Source organism: Neolamprologus brichardi, chromosome 11 (assembly GCF_056152115.1).
Source record: "Neolamprologus brichardi isolate AB-2024 chromosome 11, ASM5615211v1, whole genome shotgun sequence".
In the NCBI taxonomy this organism is placed as follows: Eukaryota; Metazoa; Chordata; class Actinopteri; order Cichliformes; family Cichlidae; genus Neolamprologus; species Neolamprologus brichardi.
The window spans coordinates 21,685,816-21,710,588 of NC_142114.1; the positions used below are offsets into that span (position 1 = coordinate 21,685,816).

The 24,773-nt window shown below is 39.9% G+C and overlaps 3 protein-coding genes across 7 annotated transcripts; 1 reads left to right on the plus strand and 2 right to left on the minus strand.

The window, feature by feature from the left end:
• Positions 1–1,806: 1,806 nt before the first annotated feature.
• Positions 1,807–5,173, minus strand: cnr2 (cannabinoid receptor 2). 2 transcript variants are annotated; one of them, XM_087848335.1, is made up of 3 exons: positions 5,025–5,173; positions 3,443–3,525; positions 1,807–3,300 (listed from the first exon to the last, which is right to left on the minus strand). In XM_087848335.1, exons 1-3 carry the CDS (start codon positions 5,171–5,173, stop codon positions 2,213–2,215), a joined length of 1,320 nt encoding a protein of 439 aa, XP_087704461.1. In that variant the 3' UTR covers positions 1,807–2,212. The 2 variants fall into 2 exon arrangements, with proteins under 2 accessions (XP_087704461.1, XP_006791768.3); XM_006791705.3 differs by having other exon boundaries at positions 3,443–3,496; positions 5,025–5,117.
• A 7,799-nt stretch (positions 5,174–12,972) lies between these two features.
• Positions 12,973–16,988, plus strand: pnrc2 (proline-rich nuclear receptor coactivator 2). The gene is made up of 3 exons (XM_006791706.3): positions 12,973–13,182; positions 13,705–13,924; positions 14,145–16,988. Exon 3 carries the CDS (start codon positions 14,168–14,170, stop codon positions 14,636–14,638), a length of 471 nt encoding a protein of 156 aa, XP_006791769.1. The 5' UTR covers positions 12,973–13,182; positions 13,705–13,924; positions 14,145–14,167; the 3' UTR covers positions 14,639–16,988.
• Positions 16,989–17,042: 54 nt separating this feature from the next.
• srsf10a (serine and arginine rich splicing factor 10a) lies at positions 17,043–24,485 on the minus strand. 4 transcript variants are annotated; one of them, XM_087848338.1, is made up of 6 exons: positions 24,319–24,485; positions 21,803–22,091; positions 21,349–21,455; positions 21,077–21,245; positions 18,524–18,574; positions 17,043–18,430 (listed from the first exon to the last, which is right to left on the minus strand). In XM_087848338.1, the coding sequence occupies exons 3-6, from the start codon at positions 21,452–21,454 to the stop codon at positions 18,172–18,174; spliced, it is 585 nt and encodes a 194-aa protein (XP_087704464.1). In that variant the 5' UTR covers position 21,455; positions 21,803–22,091; positions 24,319–24,485; the 3' UTR covers positions 17,043–18,171. The 4 variants fall into 4 exon arrangements, with proteins under 4 accessions (XP_087704464.1, XP_087704463.1, XP_087704462.1 ...); XM_087848337.1 differs by having other exon boundaries at positions 21,349–21,534; XM_087848336.1 differs by having other exon boundaries at positions 21,784–22,091.
• Positions 24,486–24,773: the final 288 nt, after the last annotated feature.

Here is a 24,773-nt window from a genome sequence, read left to right on the forward strand (position 1 = left end):
GAAAGAAAAGGTTTAAAAGGTTTACAAGATGATACTGAGACCTGCTATGATATGTGGTTTGGAGATGGTGGCACTAACAAAAAGACTGGAGGCCGAGCAGAGTTGAAGATACTAAGACTTTCAGTATTGGAAATTAGTATATCAGAGGTATAACATTAGAGAGGCCAGGCCAAGATGGCTTGGATATGTGCAGAGAAGAGATACTGAATATGTATTGGAAAAGGCTGTTGAACATGGAGACAAAAAGAGAAAGACCACAGAGAAAGTTCATGGATGTAGTAAAGGGTGAGATGGAGGCAGATGATGATGACGTAAATCTTTAAAAATGTATTCATTTCCTCCACTGTTGTATTCTTCATTTGTTTATTGTCACGTTTCCAATCATTGTATTGCATTTTCCTCAACAATATAAGTATTTTATAAACACCACCTGATTGTATAACACTTTCCACCAAATCTTTATAAAAGAACTTTATTTGTTAATATATTGCAAGGCTATAACTTTAGACTGTTAGTTTAAAACGAGTGTATACACATATTCATCCTTTACATTTAATTTTTGCTAAGGATTAAAATTGTAATTTGATTAAATTGATGGCTCCCAACAGTTTCAGTTTTGCTTAGAGTGACAATAAAGCTCATCTTATATTATGTAAAAGAAAATGACCAAGAGATAACCATTTTGTTTTTGCAGTTCTCATTTTGTCTTTCCTTTACAGCTGTGTGTTTTCATGCTTCTCTACAACTCACTCCCTTAGTGGTGGGGGTAGGTTTACTTCAGCTTGAGGTAACATCAAAGGAAGGCAGACTTTGATTACCAAGAATTGTAAAACCGATTCGGCTCTTTATAAACGCTTTGGTTTCAGTTAGGCGAAGAATAACAGGCAATTTTTTTTCTCAGCGTTTCAGAAGTCAGATTATGACACGAAATAATCAATCCTAATACTTCCTGAAGTAACCGAGATTATCATTTTTACAGAAATTGTGTAGCCCTACTTTTTGCTGCTGTAGTGAGAAAAATGAAGCCACATACTCGTTCCGTTCACCACCTGCTGCTATTTCTTCTCCAACGCAGTCATGTGCCTTACTGCTAGCTAATTTCACAGATTGTCTGCTGTGGCAGAGAACGTCCCTTTAGTCATCCTAAAGACAGATACAGAGATGGGCCCACTTTATCAGATAAAAGAAATGTACTTGTGTAATTTGCTTTAAAAAAAGATACAAAGAGTCGAGACCAAGTGTTATTTTTAATAAGTTCACACAATGGATGAAATAGGTGTTCTAAAGAATTTCCTGTGACCTTAAATCAACAAGCGGCAGCTCTGATTATGTTTCGCTGAGTGTCACTGCGAGTGTAACTGCATATCAGTGTGCGCTCTACTGCAGCTGCCAGCTTTTACTATCGCAAAGACTGTTCTAGTGTCTGTGCTCGTTCTCTTCCTAACATTTGCTCCATTCACCTCTACACGCTGCTTGGATTTGTGCAGTGAGCATTGTGTGAAATTCTGTGGGGTCCTGGCATTCATGTGCAGATCGGTGACCCACTGCTTCCTCTGTTCCTGCGTGCTCTGGGTCATACACTGAAAAATAAAGAATCATGCTAGCAACAAATGGCAAACCTAAAGTCAGCAGTTCAGTTCACGGAACCAGGATTTCATGGAATGCTAAAGTAGTGAGAGGAGAAACATGGAGGTCAAAGGTAAATGACCTTTATATGTGCTTAAATATTAGTAACACATAGTAGCATACATTTGTACAAAACAATTTACTTAGTCTGATTGAGTGCAGAGGTATTTATTTCCATTTAAATCTTTTGGGTGCAGTTATTGCAAAATGCTGAAAAAAGCTCCGTGTGTCCTCTGTGTAACTATCATTTTCTATTTTAAGCATATTAACTGGTAATAACATTACGGATTAATGGTTAACAACATACTTTATAATCTCTTATAATTAAAGTAATGTGTAATGGTCACATTGTAATTCCCAGGGTTTGTGTTTTGTTTTGACAAGTACTGTTATCATGTGTTGTTTACTTATTTACAAGCTTATTTGCAATTACAATAAAAAAAAAAACAGTAAGTGACATTTCCTTGTATAGACAGATTTTATCCTGATCTACAGTGATGGTGTTGATCACTAGCTAACAGCTGTCGTGAAAACAAGTGTTTCACAAACTGTATTGCTTCTCTTTTATTTTAACGTTCAGCTTCCTTCACTTTTTCATGGTCAGCTGGTGACTGTAGACCATTTCTGAAATGGAGTCAGGTCTGGTGGTTCTGGCCTTGGGCGTCTCATCGTCAGATAAAGCAGTACAGTTGTCTTCTGCAGAGGGTAGTCCATGGCTTGAGTCTTCTGTGAGTTTTTTACACCTTCTCTTGCAACACAGCTTTTGCAGCACCCGCAAAAGAGCAATTCTTAGTTCTCGAAAGCGCAGGGCATACAGCAGTGGGTTGACTGAAGAGTTGACCAGACAGAGGGTGCTGCAGAAAGCAAAGGCCCGCTGTTGGTCTCGGGTCAGGATCACTGAGACATCTACTAGCATGAAAGAAAGCACAGGAACCCAACAGCCCACCAGTATGAGCAGAATCAGGCCAAAGGTGCGAGCCAACCGGATATCCATCCTCATGCGAGATTGACCTTTTCCTGCTGCTCCATGGAAGCTGGTCATTGAGGACTCATGGCGGTGGGCCTTCCACAGGATGAGAGCATAAGCCCCCAAAATCAGAACCAGAATCACAAGGACGAAGCTGGTCCAGAAGGCTTGATAGTGCTTATTGATGTATGGAAACAAGTTTGAGCAAGGTGGAGTAAGGCCTGTGGAACACCTCCAGCCCATTAGAGGTAAGAAGGAGAGGAAGATGATTGTACTCCAGAGAATCAGAAGGCTCAGCAGGGCTCTGCGCCGTGTCAGCAACACCTTGTAAGTCGAGGAGTGGTAGATGCAGAGGTAGCGGTCCAGAGCAGTCAGCAGTAAACTTCCCACTGAACCAGAGAAGGCCATGGTGACACCGCCTAGCTTGAAGAGGTAGGCGCCTGGGCCATCTTTGAGATGAAAGAGGTGAAAGTGTAAGAAACTTATGGTGAAGAAACAACTGGCAAAGACATCAGCCAGAGCAAGGCTGCCAATAAACAGATAGGATGGTCGCTTTCGCAAGGTGGCTGTGCTAGCAATCACCCCCAGCACAAGAACATTTTCCAGTAGTGTGACAGGGCCTGCCAGGAAACAGATGGTGCCGATGGCTTTCCTCTCTTCGTTACTCAGGACCATGTAGCACGTCAGATTCACACAGGACTTGTTAACTGGGAGAAAAACACAATCAGTACCGTGACAAGTCTTAGCTGACCAGTCAACTGTACATACAGATGTCCTTTTTTTATATAACACAGAACTGAATTTTACCATTAATGGAAAGCTGCATAGCTATTGTTGATAAGATATTACCTGCGTGTCCATGCTCTGCAGAAGTAGCTGTCTCCCCGTCCGTCATTCCAGCTACTATAATTAGGAAATGAAGTACAAAAAAGCTGTAACAAATGTTACAAGTTATTTATGAAGCACAGATGTCTCTACAGAATCTGATCTTTCATTCACATCTTTATGTGTTAAGATTCCGTCACTTTGACGTATGTCACATTAGGTTGGACGGGACAGGTAACTTCCTGTGGTGAAACAAACAAACCAGAAAACGTGATTACTTTTTTATCTTGTTGTCGACATTGAAGCTGGAGCTTAAAGGGAACATAAACGTCTCTGAGTCAAGAGAGAAAGTCATTTAGAGACCAAAACAAACAGACGATCATCACAGTTTCAGCTGATGATGTTACGGGAGAGATAGTCGCCTGGTAGAACATGGTTTCAAGCAAACCATAAAACACTTTGATTTTTACTGAAGGCTGAATTGAGTTTAAAAATACACAGAGCTTTATCCTTGTGCCTGTTATGTTAAAAATAAGCAAATTTTTCATCATATGTTCAGTGTTATAGTGAAATTTCAGCTACTAAAACATTTAGCTTTCCCATTCATGTCAGGAACATCTATGCACATCACATAAATGTTTATCCCCTAGGGTGGATACTCTGCATTATAAAATTATGTAGTTTTTGTTAGCTGCCTTTTTAAAAAAAAATATTTCCAGACTGCTGTTGTGCCGTCACTGTACAGGAGCTCCATGTTGGTGCCCTCTTGTGGAATCAGAGGAGACTGTATTTAGTCGTTTTATCAGCGGGTGAAGGTCACAGTTGAATTAAACAATCTCCAGTGAAGTGCGTCGCCTGTATGCAATCAATAGATTAAAGGGTTTGTGGAAAGCTGAGGCAAAAACATTAGATTGAAGTAAATTATGCTGTTATAAATGAAAAGAACTGCCTTTAAATGTTTGCACAAAGTGGCTTAAGATTGAGGATTTCTTTGTTCTTTTTTTTTGGTGGGGAATAGCATGACTGATGAAATACAGAGGGTTTAATCAAAATATTCCTGAAGCAATATATTTCAAGAGCAGCTGATAAACACTCAGAAATTATATAAATAAGATTAGGTGTGGCGTTGTTCCAATTATACCACGCTATACTGTTTCCACTGTATCTGTGACACGGCCATGTGAAGACTATAAAAATTGCATATGTATGAGGCCAAAGGAAGCACATATTGAGAAAGATCCTTATTGAGAGACATTTTATGAACATTGTGGTGACATGCGGAGCGTCGTGTGGCAATAACCCCTTGAGTAACTTTTGCGCCCTGACACATTGTTACAAAAGATCATGAACCCTTTGGGCAGAATTGGAATAAAAAAAAAATAAAACTACTATTTGAAGTCACTCTTCTTTTATGTACTGCAGGAAACAGAGACTTTAAGTCAGAAACAGTAGATCAACTCTCTACACATTAGATTAGAAATATTGCAGAAAGCATATTTTTTTTCTAACAATTTCACACTTGCAAAATGCCACTTAAACCAAATTGCTAAATCTCATATATAAGAGAACATTTTTAACTGTGTTAAATAAAGTTATAAGAGCTCACCTTCTCTTCTTTCTTGGCAAACTACTGAAATATCTGATTTCCTGCCTCTTAGCTGCAGAGCTGAAGCCGCATAACACACAAACCAGCAGACGTGAGTACTGGTGTGCATGTGAAGGGAGAAGACAAGGAGGGTATAGCTGTGATGACATGAAGGGGCGGGAGCTGCTTAGACGACATCTGAGATAAAACAAAAACCAAGCCCACTTTTTGATCAATTATCCACTCTCTGTCACAAATTCCAATTTTTTTCTGTTTGTTTTTTTCTGTAATATTTTCTTAAACAGAAATAGAGATTACCAGTAGATCGTTCAAAGATCAACCCTTTTGAATTTTGAAGTCTCTCATATATTTCAAGTATGCTTCATGAGGTTGGACTGTGGCGAAAAGCCAATAAGATTACTGAGTGTCAGATATCAAATGTTAAGTGTAAAAAGCATGATCATCAAAAAAAGAGGAAGTGGGGCATAACCACATTGGGTTTTGCAGCATATTTTGCAAGTGCCAACAGCTTCTTATGGTGCCTAAATATCTCAATAAGAGAACTTTTGTTATTTCTAACGAACTACCTAAGGTCAAGATTGAACTGTCCTAGTCAATGTGAAGCCCTCTTTCAATTAGATTTAAATAGCAATTGTTTTCCACCTCTTTTTGTTACTATCTTCTACTCATATTCATTGGACAAAACGGCATCTATCATAACAGAAATATGTGCGTATACCCTGTCCCTGCAGGATCACTTAGTTAATGCTTTACTCCAGGGGTAGGCAACTCCAGGCCGGTGTCCTGGAGGTTTTAGATGTGTCCATGATCCATCACAGCTGATTTAAAGGGCTAAATGACTCCTCAGCATTTCTTGAAGTTCTCCAGAGGCCTGGTAATGAACTACTCATTTGATTCAGGTGTGTTGACCTAGGGTGGGATCTAAAACCTGCAGGACACCGGCACTCGAGGCCTGGAGTTGACTACCCCTGCTTCACTCATTAATTCTACACTCATACAACATTGCTTGAAGGATTAGAAGAACACCTTGTTGCAGTTTATAGAAGTAAAGGAATTGTAGATAATAAAAAGATGGCTTTGATTCCTTGGTTTTCTTGTTTGTCCTGCAGTAGACTGCTGACTTGCCCAGGATGTACCTCGCCTTTTGCCCTATGAGAGCTGGGGTAGACCCCCCCCCCCCCCCCCCCCCCCCCCCCACACACACACACACACACACACAACATTCAAGTTTTGTTCCCTGTTCCTTGGAGTCTGCATTTTGGGTCCTTTTCAATTCATACAGTCTGCCCTCGCCAGGCTGTGACAAATCTGTTAGGAAATAAAAGTCGATTCAGTTCATCTGGGTGTGGTGTTTTCAGTGGTAGAAACGTTTCATCACCCATTTAAGTCACTTTTTCAGTCTCAGCTCACTCCAAGTTCCCCCAACTTTATAAACAATGCATCTGCACAATGACTGAAACTTAATGAACAATGGGCTCTGAGGTCAGTTCCTTGATCATTAATATGCAAATTCTCATGACCACTGATCAAAGACCATTTACCAAAGGCCTCTACATTAAAAATGCTACGTCTAGATGAACAGAATCAACTTTTTGGGATTTCCTTACCTGGATGATTGCGCATGCATCAAGACCCCTACAACAGACAACTTTATAGTTTTTTCCTGTGTGTGTGTGTGTTGCAATTCAATAAATCTGACTACATGTTTGATTTTTGATCCTTAATTTCACCACCAAATTCATTCTAATGTGAGCCACTCTACTTTGACAGGATTTCAAGTGTCCAGTTCAGCATTTTGAAATTGAACTAGTCAAATACTATCTGCGTAGTGATAGCATTGACTCACTTGACCTGAAACCCTTTTATGTAAATGAGAGAGTAGTCCACTCGCCCATTGTATTGTAGTACTGGTGGCAGTACATAGGGGGCAATACTAGGCAACCCTGATTCAGTAGGCAATATGATTAAGTCAGGAAACTGGCCAAAAGCATCAGACTAAAGGTGACAAGTTAAAAGTTTGTTTAAAGATTATTCATTAGTGATACAAACTCAACAAGCGGTCCACTCAGCAATGAGGTCATTTAATTTAGATTAAGTCCCATGTGGTAAAAATAGGCTGCATTAGTTTGACAACAATTTAATCAGATCTCTAAACCACATACCCGAGGCAATCTGAAATAAATTAGCAACCTATTTTAGCATTTAGAGAAAATCATGCTCAATAACACAGAGTCTGTAACTGGGTCTGACGAATTTAAGTAATATATCAAATTTCATGAAGGAAATGAGTTAGTGTTCTACTACATGACTGTTTTAAAAGAAAAGGAAACAAAAAATGTCTCGGGGAAAGGCAGCGATATCTGGTGCACGGGCTGTGTCTTCTCCTCCTTTGACCTGATAAAGTCAGCGGGACAGAAAGCAGGAAATGTGATTAGGAGCAGGCAGCACAGCTTCAATAAGATTTCTACTCGCTCACTGTCTGTCCAGGTGCAGCATAAACACGACAGACAACAGGGCAGACTAAAAGCTGAAATGTTCAATTATCTGTTGAACTGCATCATCCTGTTACACAATCCATTTTTAGAAATTGCCTTGGACACAAACATCAGGGCCAGCTCTGCTGCTTCAGACAGATTTGGATTAAATCCATTAATCAAATTTCCGCTCCTCATTTCCAGATTGCCAGACCCTCAGGGAGCAGTATCAGTTCACTGACATGAAGAACACAGGAAAAAATGATCGGGCAAAAATCGAATTACTTGGATGCTTAATCCTTTAATCATGCTTAATTATTTACTTTGTTTTTGTTAAATGAAAGGCTCGACTTCTAAATATGGAAATGAAACGCACCAAATGAAAATTGCAAAAGCACACAGATAAATCTAAACTGACTCAAATAGCTTTCAATTACATCGTCATGGGAAACGGGGTGGAGTGGGTGGAGACGTGTGTCCAGGCGGGATTTGTGACAGAAGGATAGCAGCAGGATTGAAAAGCAAGGTTTACAAGATGGTAGTGAGACTTGCTGTGATGTACGGTTTGGAGACGATTTGAAGATGGAGGTGGCAGAGCTGAAGATGCTGAGACCTACAGTGGGAGTGACCAGGATGGATGGGATTATTAATGAATTCATCAGAGGGACAGCTCAGGTTTGACACGGTTTGGACATGTACAGAGGAGGGACAGCGAAGTGGGTTGAAAATAGAGCTGCCAGGCAGGAGTAAAAAAGGAAGATTTGTGGATATACGTAATGAAGGAGGACATGCAGAGAGCTGGTGTGACAGAGGAGGGTTACATTCAGGTTCATAATGTTTTGGACAATAATACAATTTTGTAATTTTGCCACTGTTTGTGTCTGTGCCCCTGGAAATTGTGCATATCACCAGTTGTTTCCTCTTAGTTGCAGCTTGTTTATGGGTCTCTCTGCCTTCATATTAGAAATTAAGGCAACTTATAGCATCTTTATAGTAACTGAGGAGCATGCGTCATTAGGTTCAAGATCACGTGACTAACTTGCCCATTCAAAATTGCCCAATTTCTTTATGTTGTAAAACTCTTGGTTTGCTTTTGCAGAGTGTTTTGGGTCGTTATTCATTTGTACTGTGAAGCACATTTTGACTACTTTTGCAGCATTTGGTTGATCTGAGCAGAGAGTATAACCCTGTGCACCTCAGTCACATCAATAAATACTAGTGGCCCAGTTCCACCGGTAGCCACACATGCCTACATATAACATATTTCACAGACAGATCATGAACTGTTCCTTTCTTTCACCATACTTTTATCTTGTCATCATTCTGATACCAGTTCATTTTAATCTTTGTTGTTCAAAACAATCTTTTTCACACCTATATAAAAATGGCTGTACTTGTAAATAGATCATAAATTAAAGATTAAACTGTGCTCTTCAATCACATTTTGACGGTTCGATTTGAAATTTACTGTGCTGGTGTACTGTGACAAAATTACAAAAAAAAGTGCAACTGTCTAAAAATGTATGGACCTAACTGTATGTTTATTGTAATAACTGAGTGAGAGAAAGATATCAATTAATTATGACAAAGACAAGGACATTCACTTGCTTAAAAATTGAAATTTAACAGACAGTCTAGAGCGTTGTTTACTTTCACTTCAACTGGGACATGATCAGGGTTCTTTTTGAGGGAATACGATATATGAAAAGTGTTAGCTACAATTTTTAATTCAACATGAGAATTATGAATGCTGCAGGAACCTCGATGGAGTTCACAGAGATATCTGTTTATCTGTAAAGAGAATGTATATTTGACCAGACTTCCCACAACCCACAACTGTGTAAACTCTATTTGTTTCTCAACAAGAGAATTAAAAACACAGCTCTGCTCTCAGGTCTGAGGCCTCAACAGTCTTTTAACTGCAGTCATGCTGGAACCTGCAGAAGTTTCCTGTTGGGCCGGTACCCACCACTAACCAGGTCAGTTCAGCAGCAAATTTTATAAGAAAGAATAACTCCTGAGCAAGTTGGTGCACAGCTGAACGAGACGATACAAGGCCACCCTATAACGGAGTGGGACCCCATAACCAGGATCCCACTCCATCAGTCACAGGTAACAAAGCGCCTGGGAATAGCATACCTTATCATAGTATAGGATTAGGACTACATATATGCATTGATTTGTGTTATCTATTTAAATTGGGTCACTGCAGTGGGTAGGTCATCAGGCTCAACGCCCCTCAGCTTGTGTTAGCTTTGCTGTACACAAGGTCTTGCATTGCATGAATGCAAGACCCAATTATTTCACGTGATCACCCTTAGATACTACTGCACTGTTGCAGGAGAAAGCGCAAACACACACACTTAAAAAAAATCTTTAATTACATATTTGAGTGTTTTTCTTAGTTTTTTTAAAATAAATAAACTTCCTTAAATTTACATTTAGATGTAATTAACTTGATACGAGTGAGGAGTGCTAATATAAATTTTTAATTTTCTTTTTTTCCAGGAGTAGGTCATTTGTAATATGAAAATCTGAGTTCATAAAACTTGGATGAATCATTTGTAGACATATTCTATTTTTTTTTATACATATTTTTATGGCTTGTGCTTTTATTATGTTTTTATTTTGATATGCATTTTATATTACCCCTGTGTATTAGTGGCATTGACCTGTGAGGATATTTGATACTTTGCTAAGGCCTTATAATACTCGTGTTACTTCTCTGTCTCTTATGTTAAGGACTTTGGTATACCGCTGGTTTTTAAATGTGCTCTATAAATAAAGATTATTGTTGTTGTTGTTGTAGTGTTGTGGAATTTTCTGTAAAAAAAAAAGAAGGTCTGCAACACTGTCAGCTGTGGTCAAGCTATTTTAATACTGCATGCATGCAGGAGAGCGAACACACACATCAAAACATCACAGGTCTAAGTTACGAGCGCTCTGCCCTTGGGGTGTCTCAGCTCCTCTTTTATACCTTCACACACAACTCTCTGTATCTTCCCAGTTACAACAGGTTTCTGTCCAATGGGCTGTTTCTGGGCAGAAAACAACTCCCACTATCTTTTCCCAGGAAGCTCTTGGCACTGGTCATCTTGGGAGTTTAGTCCTTCAACGCCGTAACAGTTAGCAGATAACATAGTGAAACATCGTTAAGCAAAGCTAAGCAGTTTTCAAAAGGTCATGCTGACACATACACATACTCCATCTAAGCATATGCATAAGCACTTAAATACTTTACATGAGAATAATAGATATTTTCTATTAAAATAGTGAATAAAAATGACACCTGCCATGCACATGCATGCAGGTGCAGAAAATTCAAATTATTGGATGATAACCTGCACTTGGTGTCCCTGCCCCCAAAAAGTAAAATGAAACCCATACCCGTGATTGCAAGGAAGTCATTAATAATTCAGAAATCATGCACTGCTATTTCTGGTGGGGTGATGCCAGCATTAGTCGAAACAAATAAGGAGTTAAATGTATTTGTAATTTAAACAGCTCGTTAGATTCATAAAGCTGTAAAATAATACAAGTGAATTGAGCCTTTGCTCATGTAATGACGGAAACTGGGAAACTTGAGAAATGTTGTTGAAAACTGCCATTATTTCTCATCTGTTTTGTAAATCAGTGGTTTGTTAAAAGTCACATTTAAAAAATGTATATATTTTTTCTAAATGTACTACTAAAATAAAGGGAAAGATGTTGAGGCGTTGGGTTATTATAAAATGGCTTGAAAACTTGAAATCTTCAAACTTGGCGAGTCAAACAATCATGCGCTGTAGTCTGCAAAGAAAAACAACAACAACAACGTCAACAATAACTTTTTCATCTGAAAAGGTATTTTTTCCTGTTTGGTTTCAGTGGTTCATTCCAAATATGCTCTGTGGGCATTTTTCACAGAAAACCATCTGCGGTTGGCACATCTTCAAAAAAAAAAAGTGTTCTGTGAGTGTACCAACTTCATCTGCGCACTGTGGTCCCGTAAAAAGTTAATAACTAAATAAAACTTAAATAACAGTAGGGATGAGAAGGACCTCCAATTTAATGTGCCTGTTTTACCCAAACCCACTTATAGATCTATTTCACCATGGGTTTCATTTCAATATTTAAATTCTGTCAATTATGTGTTACTTTTATAGCATATTAAGTTTCTTTGTTAAGTAACTAATGTACAAAAATGGTACTTCCAGGAAAAAAAGGTTTAATTTGAATATGTTTACTGAGAGTACAGACTTTCTTTATATGTATTGAACTTATTGCTGAGCTGTGTGAAACTGCTTCTGTACTTTCCCCACTTCCCTTTGCGTGGGCATATGACAAACATTTTGCACCATTCAAGTTCATATTCATAGCTTCAGTCACTTGTTTGTAGGCCAACAGAACGCCGTAAATAATCAGGCCAATAGATAATCTGTAATTTTGTTCTTTTTCTCTGTGTGAGGGAAAAAGTTTCCATCCAACTTTCCAATTGTACACTATCTGTGTGACGTGTTGACACTGCTTGGCTTCTGCAGCCAGTCAAATATGGCGAGTATAGTCCTTTCCACCCCCCATGTGTTTCTAGCGACCTACAGCGGTCTCTGGGTGACCTACTTTCCTTACATAGTTGACTCTTGATTGGCACAGCCCCATTTCAGAGATTACTTTGCTTTGGGGAGTGTCCTGCCTTGCCATGGCCTCCAGCCTTCAGCAGCGTTGTGCAACTTTTTAAAAAGGCGAGAAAAGAAGGCAAGGCCTCGATGACACAGAGCGATGACACTTACCCCTGCCTGCGCTCATAAAACCTACTGAAGACTTTGCCATGGAAGTCAAACCTCAAAGTCCTTTGAAAAGATTGAGAGGAAAAGTGAGACCAACATCAAAGGGACAAACTGAGGGTGATATATGTAATATAGCCCCCTAACCCTTATTAAGACCTCCACCCAATGAATTTAAATAAAACAAAACAGTTTTGGGATGGACAACCGCTCATAGACATTGTTACAGCCTGTTGCTGCTGTGTCAAGTGGGCTTAAAAGGGGTAAACCTGAAAAAGTAAGAAATGTGATAAAACAAACCAAAACAGTTTCCTGTGGCACAAACGGCGCTTTAGTAAATCTAAACACTGGACGTGTTTACAACCTAACCGAAGGGGTAGCGGACATGCTTGGTGTCTTGGTGTTACATAACACTTAACTGCCTCCATGCTCACTCTAAACCTTTATGTAATGTTTTACGTGCCATCTCGGGCATTTCCTATCTATTACGTTAACGTCCAGAGCCCGAAAGTGGTGTTTTTTCCTTCTTTATTTCACTTCTCTCGGGAAATACCCGAGCTCCAACAAAGGCAAGGAGAGGAGGGTCGGAGATTGACGTCACCAGTCTGGCAACAGGCAACTTGTCGACTGCCTCTTCGGTGATTGGTTGTTTATTTCGTAGTCGCTTTATGATTGGTTAGATTTGCGTTGCAAGGGAGTACATACCGCTGCTGTAGAGTCCATTTTGTCGCAATTCTGAGTCGGGAGAGAGAGAAGTGAGATCTCTTCACCGGCCTTTAACATCAAATAAGCTTCGAGAGTGACGGATTTGTAGGAGACATAGTTTGCTGTGCTTCCTACATAGTCCGTAGAGGGAGTTTAGAAGCTAACTGTAAATTCTTTTCTGACGAAAGGCTTTAACAACCAAGCCTGAAGAAGTCGGTAAGAAACAGTTTTGTACCTCGTCGCCATATTAAACCGAGTTTCTTTGTTTTGGTTCTGTGCCAAAGTAGAGCGTCCTAGATCATAAAAAACGTTAGAACCACTGGATTTGCTAATTAATTCAATGATCCTATATGAAAGGTATACATACTATTTCGTTTTATTATTAATTTACTACACAAGAACAAGGGAAAAATTGGCCGCAGTTTAAGCCCAGCCTGAGCAAACAGAAGTGGGCTATGATGTCGCACTTTTCTTACATAACATTTTCGTGTGATAACCGCTATAGATTACAAGTTATATGCAGGGTTTTTACAAATGCAATGGCGAGGAAATGTCATTTTGTCGGTACTTCAATGTTATGTAATAGAATATTTGAAGAAAACGTCAGTTCCCAGTCACACGTCACAACACTGTGAGCGCTATTGTTATGTTGAGTCCTATCTATTTAGCATATCTAATGGACGTTAAGTCCTGTCAAGTTAGCATATCTGATAAGCGTTTTTTGTTAATGCCCTGAAGGGTCGGCGACTTCTTGGAGTGTCGTGCGCCGAGGTGAATTGATGTTCAGCTCGGCTTCACGAGAAAACAACGCTTATTGGCACATGAAAACCTCAGACTCTGCTGGACACAAATGTGCAGCGAGAGGTAGACAGAAGACTACTTCGAGGACCTGGGGCCCGATTGGAGGAGAAAGATTGAAGAGAGACGTCTACTCGGTTAACTTTCTGACAACAAAGAGGTGAGCTGGCGCTGTTTTCCTGGTGTCCGTGTGGGGGATGGGCGAGCCTCGCTGTCTGGTGTTTCTGCACGTAGTCTCTGTACTTGTTTTTATTGTGATGTGGTGCGCCTGTGCTCGCGGTTGGTAGTCAACAACTTACGCTATAATTGCATAGATTATTAGCGTGAATAGAAATGTATAACCAGAGTTTATTTTTAATAATACTATTCTCACAATTTAGGTGACACGTAGAGCAAAAGCAGTATGGGAGGTGGAGAGAGGTACAACATTCCAGTTACCCACCCTGAGCGCCCTTTGGCCAAGAAGAACCACCAGCTTGGCCGGGCAAAGCAGCGAAGCCGTGACCAGAACGGAGCAGCTGCATCCGTAGGGGGGGCAGGGGGCCTTCACCACCACGGCCACCGACGGAGCGAGAAAGGCGCTGCCTACCACAGGTCTCCAGAGACACGGCAAGCCGTGTCTGCAGAGAAGAATGCTTCTGTCCGTTTTTCCACCAACTATGATCAGAACTGGGAGGGTGCAGTGTCTCATCTCAACACACTCCTGGCAACCCAAGGCAGCCCAAGCTATGCAGGGCCTAAATTCAGTGAGCCACCTTCACCCAGTGTTTTGCCCAAACCCCCTAGTCACTGGGTGTCTTTCCCTATCGGCTCCTGTGACAACAGGGAGGTTATGACCTTCCAGCTCAAGAGCCTCCTGAAGGTGCAGGCCTGATACCAGTTCTTCATTTAAAGAAAAAAAAATAAGCCAATGCATGGACCCACCCACCAGGAACGCCTCAGTTCTGTAGTATTTTTTAGCTCTTTTCTTTTTCTCTCCTTTTTTTGGCTGACCTTCAAAGTTGGTGGATGCTTGACAGGAGCAATGATTTGCAATTCCTGTTTACCATCCATTTTAAAAAAACTGATCATTTAAAATTTACAGAATTGCAGCCTTGCTGGTCGGTGATGCCTTTAGCGGAGTTTCTGTGACTATGACAAACTGGATATTCTTTGTACTTATGTTTTGTTTTGTTATTTTTAATCTTGGCTGCCAAGGCAGATTGAGTGTGCTTTTTTCCCCAAACAAGGATGGTAACATTAGTCAGGTAAATTCCCATCACTTTTACGGTCCACTTCTTTGGACAGACATGGTGTTTCATTTATGTTTCTATGAAGAATGATCTTTGGAGTTATCTCCTTAAGCTTTAGGTGCTAAAGCAGGTTCATATTTGTAGCAATTTTATTTTTTTTAATCAAGGGCCCACTGTTGTTTATATATCACATTCATTGTTTGGCTAAAGAAGGCACTCAACTGCAGTTCTGCAGGGAAAAAAAAGATATTTTACAGGAGATGAGCTGTAGTGTAACTACAGGTTAATGGTATAACCTCAAACGAAGGGTAGTAAGAGACCATGGCACACTGGCTTTGGACCACCAACTCACGTACCCTTTTTTACTGCGCTGTGCGCACATGCACTTGGAGTTGAGTGTGTCCAAGGTCTACAGCACTCTTATCATAGCATTATTTTGTATAAGTGCTTTCTGTTGTGGTTGTTGAAAGATGTATAATGTGCTGTGTATAACCAAAGCAATGTTTTGCTTTTCTTTTTTTGGACATTTGGGCGGATGGCAGTGTTGCCATTTCCACTTGCCAACTCGAAGTGAATGGTTTGACGTCTCCTTGATCACCTGTTCATCTGTTCTGATCAGTACCGTTACTGCTCCTCAGTCTCTGCCTCTTCAGGACAGTGCCTGCAGCTCCAACATGCGGAAGGGGGCCTTGCTTAAATGTGGGACTACTGAGTTTTGTTTTCTCAAAAAAAACCCACATTGCCTGGCCCTGTTGGCTGTATGCTTTTGTGCAAAAGGCGAGACAGAGCTAAGGAATGTTTCTGAAGAGGTCCAAGCGCCTCAATGTGAGACAGGAGGCTGGTGTTTGCGTTTACAAATTAAGTCTCAATGGTTAACTACCCCATAATCAACAGACACTTGCTGCCCGTTGTCTCTTGCACTTCTGTCCCTTAACCTTCTGCACTGCAATCAGACTGTTTTCTTTCTTTCATAAGTTACAGGCCAGGATGCTGTTCAATTAACGGAGGCGTAATTGACTATCTTCTATGGATTCTCTTTCAGTTCTCTGTTGAGGCTCTTTGCTTTCCCTTTGCAGAATTGGAGCCATTTATGGCCAGCTTAAAGATGACAAAACAAAGTATGAAAGCTTGTGAGTTCAAGAGCCATGTAAATAATGAACTGTATAAAACACTTGTAGCATATGTACATTTGCAGGCCAAGTTTGTGGCCTGTTTGACAAAAGTATTTTTAGTAATAACACTGAATGTATGAGACATGCTAAGGTCATGTCTTGACTTCAATACTGAAGAATATTTTTGTTAAAAAAAAAAAAAAGCTGCCTATAGCATCTATCAGCAGCCCTACACTCGGATCTTTCCAGAGTTATTGCACATTTTTTATTGTGTATTGTGCAGTGTAGGTTGAAAGATGCTAAATGGGAAAAACAAGTAAAATAGAAAAAAAAAACCTCCCAATTGGACTCTAGGAGACTTGCTTATGTATAGATTTGAGTTGTGAATGTGCTTACAATGGTGTGTAAGCATAGCACTTTTTTTATTATTTTGTTTTATTTTTTATAAAAAAGAAAAACTGTGTGCCTAAGTTAAAACTCATACTGAAACTGACCATAATCATTGGTGGAAATTCCCAAGTTGACCAAATATTTTCCAGACATTTTCGGTTCTTGGCTGTTCTTCCGCCTGCTGACAATTGAAAATGTTTATTATTTTAATTACTGCCTTTTCTTGGTTCATGTAAACTTTTTTTTTCTTGCCCAGACTAAATCATGCATGGCAGTCTCCATATTCAAAATTTAAATCAGTGAATTGGCTTTTTAATTTGTCCCTCGGATGAAATGTCACCAAGAACAATGAAATGTGCCCTGTTTACAATTGGTGTTAATTTGTTACAAAATGTAAAACAAGAAAGCACTCTTTGAATTGATGAAAAACTTGAACGAAAAAAAAAAAAAAACTAAAACAAAAAATTAAATCCCCTCCCCTACCCCCCTACTTTGTGTTTGAGTATTTTTGACTTGATATAGTAACACTTGTTTGACACTACCTTTACAACACAGCTTGTTCAACTAGAGCAGTGTAAGAATGTATTTATTGTCAAAAGATATCAGGTATAACAGTTTAAACAAGGGAGTTACTTAGAGACACGAAAAACAATTGATTCTTATCTTTAGTATATTATTACATAACAAAATGACTCTATTATTGGGTACCAGCTGTATCAGCATATCTTTCATTGTCACAGCAATTACAATAACTATAGTTTACAAGTTGGCCTGCTTAAATTAAACCAGACATCTAAGACCAGGGCATGTTGTGAATACTGGCAAAGCAGGCCTTCAGTTTAATTTAACACATGTACCAAAAAGAAAGAAAAAAAAAAGGGCAGGAGCCAAATGTGCTTTTCTTACAAACATAACAAAATTGTTTATTTACCTTTGGCAAGAGATTCCTCCATATTCAAATAAGAAATGAAAGCAGGAAGCACAAGACTCCTTTCACACATGCACACCTTTCTATAAATACAACCTTTTAACATGTCTACTTGCACCCTGGTCTCTTCATAAAGGTCACAACAGCAGTTCTTAACACAGTTGGACCTTGAAGCATTCAACTTTGAGTGCATGCAGTTACATTGATAGATAGTGACGCACAAAATCATTGCTCTGCATGAGTTCCATAGCTCACTACAGTAGTAGCTTATATCCAATCATTTTTTTTAAAATTTACAATGACTTTAAGGTATTCTTCTGTTACAAACTTTCCCAATCCAGAAGCTAGCCTTCTCTCTCTGTGTGGGAGGGAATTGGTGCAGTTCTCAGCAGCAAACGCAAAACTCTTCGTAATAATAGCAACAATGGCAGAGGGAACCAAATGTTATACACGCTAGAGTCAATACTGATAATGCTTGTAGCTACAAAAAATCAAAAGCAAAAATCTTGTGCACACATACTGTGGTTCTCCTGTCACTGCTGCTTGTATGTCTGGGGAAAAAAAACAAACAAAAAAAACCTGGGCTGGGAGGAACGTAACAGAACATTATTATCCAGTTAATTAATCATTAACCAGATTAATGAAGCCAACAATGTGAAGTAATGCATGTCCAAAATGGCTAGAGGTGAACATTAAACAGAAACCTCTAGAGAAACATAAACAGAGGGCTTTGGAGAACAGTCTGTCAGTGGCCTCCAGACTTGCGTCCAGCCCAGGACCTGGAGCGAGAGCGTGACCGGGACATGGATCTAGAGTACGAGCGTGATGGGGATCTTCTGACAGACTGTTTCTGGGATGGGTGGAAGTCTTCGGCAGGGCTGTGAGACCTGGACTGGCTCTTTTTACCTTTTGGTCTTGACCTGGACGCTGATGGGGAGCGGGAGGTGGAGTGTGAGGCCGTTTCATGGTGCGTTCTGTGGTGGTCACTGGGAGGAGCTTTGTGCCTATTGGGATTATCATTACAGTTACTATCATTACAGAGTACAGTGCCATGTTTATATGATTACTGAAATACAAGAGGACAGAAATGAGCCCACTTGTTATTTTCATGGCTTCTGCTTCGTCTATGTCGGCTGTAGGATCGAGAGCTGAAGAGGGAACAAGAAAACAAAATTGCTGAGTTACTGTACAGTTTGAGTGAATTACTTTATATCCTTACAGCATGGCTTGCCTACATACAAGCAGTATATGGCTTCCTCTTTATTACATAAATTGTTTCCTGCAGAAACTGCCACGCTCGGACATCGTCCGAAGTTTCTGTGTACAAACCTGCAAACATCATGCCCTCTGACAAGCTGCGCATGGCCCACACAATTACAGGAAACTACATTTATGGCACATGTCACAAGCAGATCATAACTAAAACATAGTCACAAATAAATATTTCACAAGAGGTGGTAGACTCACTCATGTCAGCACATAGAAATAAGTGCACAACAGCCACACAGCACATTCTACTCAGAACACTGCAGAGTGTACAAGCTCTCCTTTAAAGTTAAATGACAGAGGGGAGGAACCACAGCAGGTCTTATTGTGATTGGTCACTTTCAAAGCAATGACACTCCAAACTTGCTAAATGACAGCTTTAGTTAACTGTGTTGCACCAAGTTGCAACCAGCCAACAGCATGAGAGCCATTTCAGACTGTGTTCACTTACATTTTGGTAAATGAAGTTCACAGAATTGTTTTTTTTTTTAATGTAATGACAACTGTCAATTAATTTAATATTTAAATGTAAAAAACAAACAAACAAACAAAAAACAAAACAGAGAATTCCAAGGAATGTATTGCATATCAGTTTGTAATTATGAGGAAATTAATACTAAATATGGGCTCCACTTTAAAGTTCCACCAGAGAGACGAGCGATACACCCACCATGTTTCCTCAATCCATCATTCACCCAACAGTTTTCTTTACCGCGTATTCCACTCAGGGTTGCAGGGGCAGGATATGAAGCCTATCTCAGGGTTGAGAGGTGGGCTATAACCTGGATAGGTCCCCAGCTCATCATGAGAATAGCAAGTTGCTAATTTGCATAATCCAAAATTGTAAGATAGTCTCCTGAGCAATTTTTTAAGGGATGTTGAAAGGTTGGTTAAGCTCTCGTTTCAATACCCTTGACATATTAAACAGTTATAAACGTAAAAGACAGTGAAAGACAGAAACCCAAACTCAAGTCAGTCACAAGCTAGTGCACTCCTAGACCAAAGTCTAGATAAAGAGCTCTCCTCTTCAGATCTAGTTCAACAAACCTCTGGATTCTCTGCTCAGTTCAGCTATTGTTCCCTTGACACTGCACAGCCAGTAACCTGTGTGGTTCTCCATTTGTCCATAATGAGTTGTGACTCACTGTCCACAGGCTGCTACGTTACTGATGACAGGTGGCTAATGTTGCTATCATTTAGTTGCTAATAGTTAAATAGCAAATGTTAGCATGTTAACATTTATGATAACTCCAAATTCGTGAAGTGTTGTTCAATGCTCTGCGGTGGCAAAGAGGGCAGCTCAGTGGCCCTTCTATAGCTTGACCAGCCTGTGAAAAAAAACTTTTATTTTTATATTATTAAATATTTTAAATATTAATACAATTAATATAACACTGAGTATATTTTATGTTGTGGATTTGGATTGCATAATGTTACTAAAGCTTTGATATAAATATGGGTTACTAACCCCGTTTTGTTGAGTCACCCCTGTTGCAGGTATTGCTCTGATATAAAGTAGGACAGCTGCTTGCAGCTTTTAGCTAGCTGCCTAATTTAAACATCTTATTAGACTAAGCTAACAGCCCATTTTCCTTGTGGAAAAAACAAAGTAAACAAAATGAGGATGGCTACAGAGTTTGCTTCTCTTCATGTTGAAGGTTTTTAAACAGGTGGTTTGATGGAGAAATCCCACCAGCTTTTTCCAAATAAAGGTTTTAATAATGCTTGCAGGAATAAGTGCTGCTGTTTTGCACACTAGAAAATGTTTGCTTTAACCCCAGCTGAGCTCAACATCTCAGTAACTGCTCTGCCTCTGCACTGTCTACCCACACAGAGCAGAGGCAGAGTGCCAACTACCCACACGGCATCTCCCTGATAAACTATGACAGCATCTTCCCTGCTGCTGTTGTTTTATCCGTTTTTTTGTTGAAAAATTGGGGGCTGCTTGGGCTCAATGTTGTAATATTTTTTTAATTCGCACATGTGCACCAGATATATTTCTATTGCATATTTATTTTTAATACAAAATGTGGGTGAAACGCTTGTACTTACATAATGACAACTGAGTGCTACAGAGTTTAAACAAAGCACTGAAGCAAAAAATTTGCATTGAGAATTTTATTTATATTCATGTTACTCGAATTGTTGCAGCCCCAGTATGTACACACACATTTTTTCCCCCTCCCACTCTATTGAGTCATAAGTTGTCCCTCCATCTTCCCTTTCCCCTTTCTTTTTTCCTCCTCCTTTGCAAGTGCCAGCTTTCAGAGCTGCAGACATCCATAGAGCACTCCTTCACACTCACTACATTTATATCATTATGTTTTTGGTGAACTTTAATGTCTTATATTCTTTAAAAGGTGTAAAATTTGCCAAGAACTCACTCTCTAGGGCTCTCAGACCTCCGAGGGCGACGGTCAAAAGAAGGGCTCCGGGACCTGCGGCGATCATAGCTGCGACTCCGTGATCGTCTTCTGCGGGTATCCCGATCATCCTCATAGCGAGAGAAACTGCGAGGGGAGTGGCGCTCCTTGGCCTTCATCTGATTAGGGGCTTTAATGACAAATCCACATCAAAAGGTTATGTAACAATACAACACATTTCCCAAAAGGAGATGGTGCAGTTAAGCTCAAGTAGGAATGCCAATTGGTCATACTCTTGCGGTCTCCCTGTGCAAACTGGATCTCAATCTGGCGCCCGCAAACCCATTTACGATCCAGGTTGTGAAGAGCATCCTCTGCATCCCGGACATCTTCAAACATGCTGGATTGTTAAGGACTTTTAATTTGGAAAGGTGGAACTGAAAGCTGCACGCATGCAATACAAAAAACACAGCAAGCAGCTGCAACACAAGTAAAATAAAAAGCAAACAAACAAACAAACAAAAAAAAAAAACACCACACAGCTACTGGATCAGTGAGGCCAAAAATGTATAAGAGTAATTCATCATCTCAGCATATTTCTTTCATTTATAATTGACCGTCTTCAGTAATACCAACTCAAATTATGTAACATTAAAAATAGGCCCATTTGTGACTTCAAATTGTGAAGACAAGACAAATACTAATGGTGATCAGATTGGGTAGGATACAAAAAGTCTGGCTTGTTACCTTTAACATGCTTGACCTTCAGCTTGATCTTTATAGCCTTGGCAGAAGAACTTGAGGTTTCCTGCTTGTCTTTGCCCAATAAACACTTTTCTTTTCCTCCCTTTGGTAGACAAATGGAAGCCTGGAATCTCTCTTTTTTGTCCTCTTTGTATCTTCATGCTTTTGCTCTGTCTTTATTTTCCAAATTCCACTACTGCTTGTCGCCTGGATGTCTTTGGCTTGAATCTACTCTACAACCGCCTTTCAACTTTCTTTGGTGTGGGGTCTCCATACCTGTATCTTTACCATTCTGAGGCAACAACAGAAGAAATATTGGTTAGGAGTATATTTAATGCTAGAAGCATTAAAAAACAAACAAAAAAAACAATTACATTACATAAACTCCTCTTAAAAGGGAAATATTAAATCAGGTGTTACTCAATTCACTGCACCCAACAGATCAGAGTTGATGCTTTACAATCCATTAGTGAAAAAGTACGAACATAAACTGAAAGAATAAAGGATATTGAATGTAAGCAAATCCTCTTGGTCGTCGTGTATAGAAGTCAAGTGGAATGTAGACATCTACAATAGGCCCATAACGACCAAACTCACGCCGTAAATCCTCTGGCCTAAAGTGTCATGAAATAAGCACATTTATTCTGCTGGCTACCATATGAATTTGGCTCGAGTCCAGTGTGCAGCACATACACAAGAGTTGGCGCCAGCAAAGCATCGGACATTGCTTAACAGCAAATAAACCGAATTACTTTCTTACTCATAAGGAAGTTTCCTCATCAGGACATTTAAGGTGAACTTGTGCAGTTTAACCAGAAACTGTCTTTTTCACATATTCATTGCGGCCATAAAACCCATATATGGCACTTTTCACAGAAGTGATTTTTTTTATTTTGTGAAATCAACCACACTTAAAAATCTACTTATTATCTTTAATAATAAGTACTTTAAGTCATACTATTCACATTTAGGCCTCTAGATTATCAAACAGAACTCATTACGCTTATTTCCAAATACATTTTTTATTTTAATCTTGGCAGCAAAAACAATGTAGCACAAAGGCAGTTACACCTTAGGGATACCAATGTCCCCAGTTAGGAAGCATAACCCATTGTGAATCCATTTGACCTGCTTTGGTGCCAATGTTGTAGCTGGCATCATGACATTCGTCATGGCATCTCCAGGCTTGCTCACACCTGGCACATGTACTCACTGTGGACTTGCATCCGTGAAGACATCGGGCTAGTTCTAAGTGTTGTCTGGTAATGCCAAACACAGTGTATGGCATGTGAGCACATGTCCTACTAAAGGATGCCTGGACTTCATGTCACCTACATAGTCTTTGGTCAGAAACACACACATGAGCAAGGCTCTGGCAGTGGTCCTCCTGTTCATCTTCACACAAAGGAGCAGATACTGGTCCTTTTGCTGGGTCAATTCCCTTCTATGGCCCCGTGAAACTCCCCTCAAGGGATCGCCTCAACAGTCTTGTGGAGTCAGTCAGCACTCCTGACTGTTATTCAGTCAGAATAATACCAATTCTATTTGAGGGACTCTTTGGAAAGGATACACATTCAAAAGACATTCTGTTTAAAATAAAATTTAAAATGCCTTAACTCTCATAGCACAGTCAAGCAAGTGCCTGAACTTTTTGTTTAAGCTTAAACAGCCATGCCCTGAGGATAAAGGCATTTTGAACTTAATTTAAAAACAGAGCACCTTGAAGTGCATCGAGATCCCTTCCACCGTCTTAAGCCTGTGCTGGGAGACAAATCAAACCTCGTGACAGGGCTTAAAGATGTGCAATCCTGTAAGAGGTGGACTATCTCTGTAACTCGAATGGACCACAGTCTTATGATGCCAGCAATGACATAGGCACCAGCAAAAAGTAAAACAAGAAAATAAGTGAGAGGGGATATAGAGAGAGCAACGGTCTGTGGCCACCACCTTCAAAACCATTCTGTCGTATTGTTGCCTCTCCAGTCCACCTGTTATCACTTTCACGTGCACCAAAGCAGATAAAATGAATTCACTATTTATATGCCCGAAGTTTTAATTGGCTGTAATGTTCAAGTGTTGCCTTAATATTTGTAATTATTTTTTAATGATAGGAAGGACATAAAATTAAATTCTATAATTAAAAAGTGCATAGTGCAAAAGTGCGTAAACTACAGATACTGTAGTTTACTTGCAGGAACTGCTGCTGTCCAGCCTTTAGTTCAGTTTCAAAGACGTATTTCAGTCGTTTATTTTTTTGTCCCCCCAGACAGGTCAGGGTGTAGCGTTAACTTCAGTTACAACACGAATGTTTCAGCTTCTTATTTCTAAATATTACCAAATATTACACGGTTGTGTTGTCCGTAGCCAGCTTCTCTGTTCGGAGTCGCTCTCTGACAGTTAACGTCAGTTTCCTAATTTTGATGATGACATCACGTTGACATGTTTGCTAACTAACTAGCGTCACATTTAGCCTGGCCATGCCTGCTTGCACGCCGGCGGGGTTGAAAGTAACAACGTACCTGGACTCGTCGGCGATATTTCTGACAAAAAGAGATGTATTCGGAGGCCTCAGGTATCTCGCCATTTTTTTCAGCGGCCCGTTGCTACTGTAGAGAGGCCGTGAATTTGTGTATTGCAGCTATCTGTACCGCAGCTGAGACAGGCTACGTGGTCAGTCAGAGCGCTCTCTCGGCACTGCGCATGCCTAGAAGTAAAGCACGACGGTCTCTCTCCTCTCTCTCTCTCAGACAGGGATGTCAAACTGACAGTTTACATTGTGGACCACATATAGGCTACTTTGAGCATAATTGGATCAGTGAAACTCCCTCTTCCTGTGAATGTAAAGAGGATTAATTGCATTACAATTAAGTAGCAAACGAAATAAGTTTGTCAGCACGACTGGAAGACCTAAATGTGCAAAATTAAAGAAAAATATTCAATTAATTACTGAGACTGTCATGTAGTTATAAAGTTT

Coding starts and splice junctions, on each gene's coding strand:
- cnr2 (XM_087848335.1), bottom strand. CDS start 5,173: ATGTCATCACAGCTATACCCTCCTTGTCTTCTCCCTTCACATGCACAC. Junction 3,526..5,024: donor TTGCCAAGAAAGAAGAGAAG/GTGAGCTCTTAT, acceptor CATTTGTTACAG/CTTTTTTGTACTTCATTTCC. Junction 3,301..3,442: donor TGCAGAGCATGGACACGCAG/GTAATATCTTAT, acceptor TTTTTCTCCCAG/TTAACAAGTCCTGTGTGAAT.
- srsf10a (XM_087848339.1), bottom strand. CDS start 24,383: ATGGCGAGATACCTGAGGCCTCCGAATACATCTCTTTTTGTCAGAAAT. Junction 22,414..24,318: donor AATATCGCCGACGAGTCCAG/GTACGTTGTTAC, acceptor ATGACACTTTAG/GCCAGAGGATTTACGGCGTG. Junction 21,246..21,348: donor TGCACAGGGAGACCGCAAGA/GTATGACCAATT, acceptor TTGTCATTAAAG/CCCCTAATCAGATGAAGGCC.
- pnrc2 (XM_006791706.3), top strand. CDS start 14,168: ATGGGAGGTGGAGAGAGGTACAACATTCCAGTTACCCACCCTGAGCGC.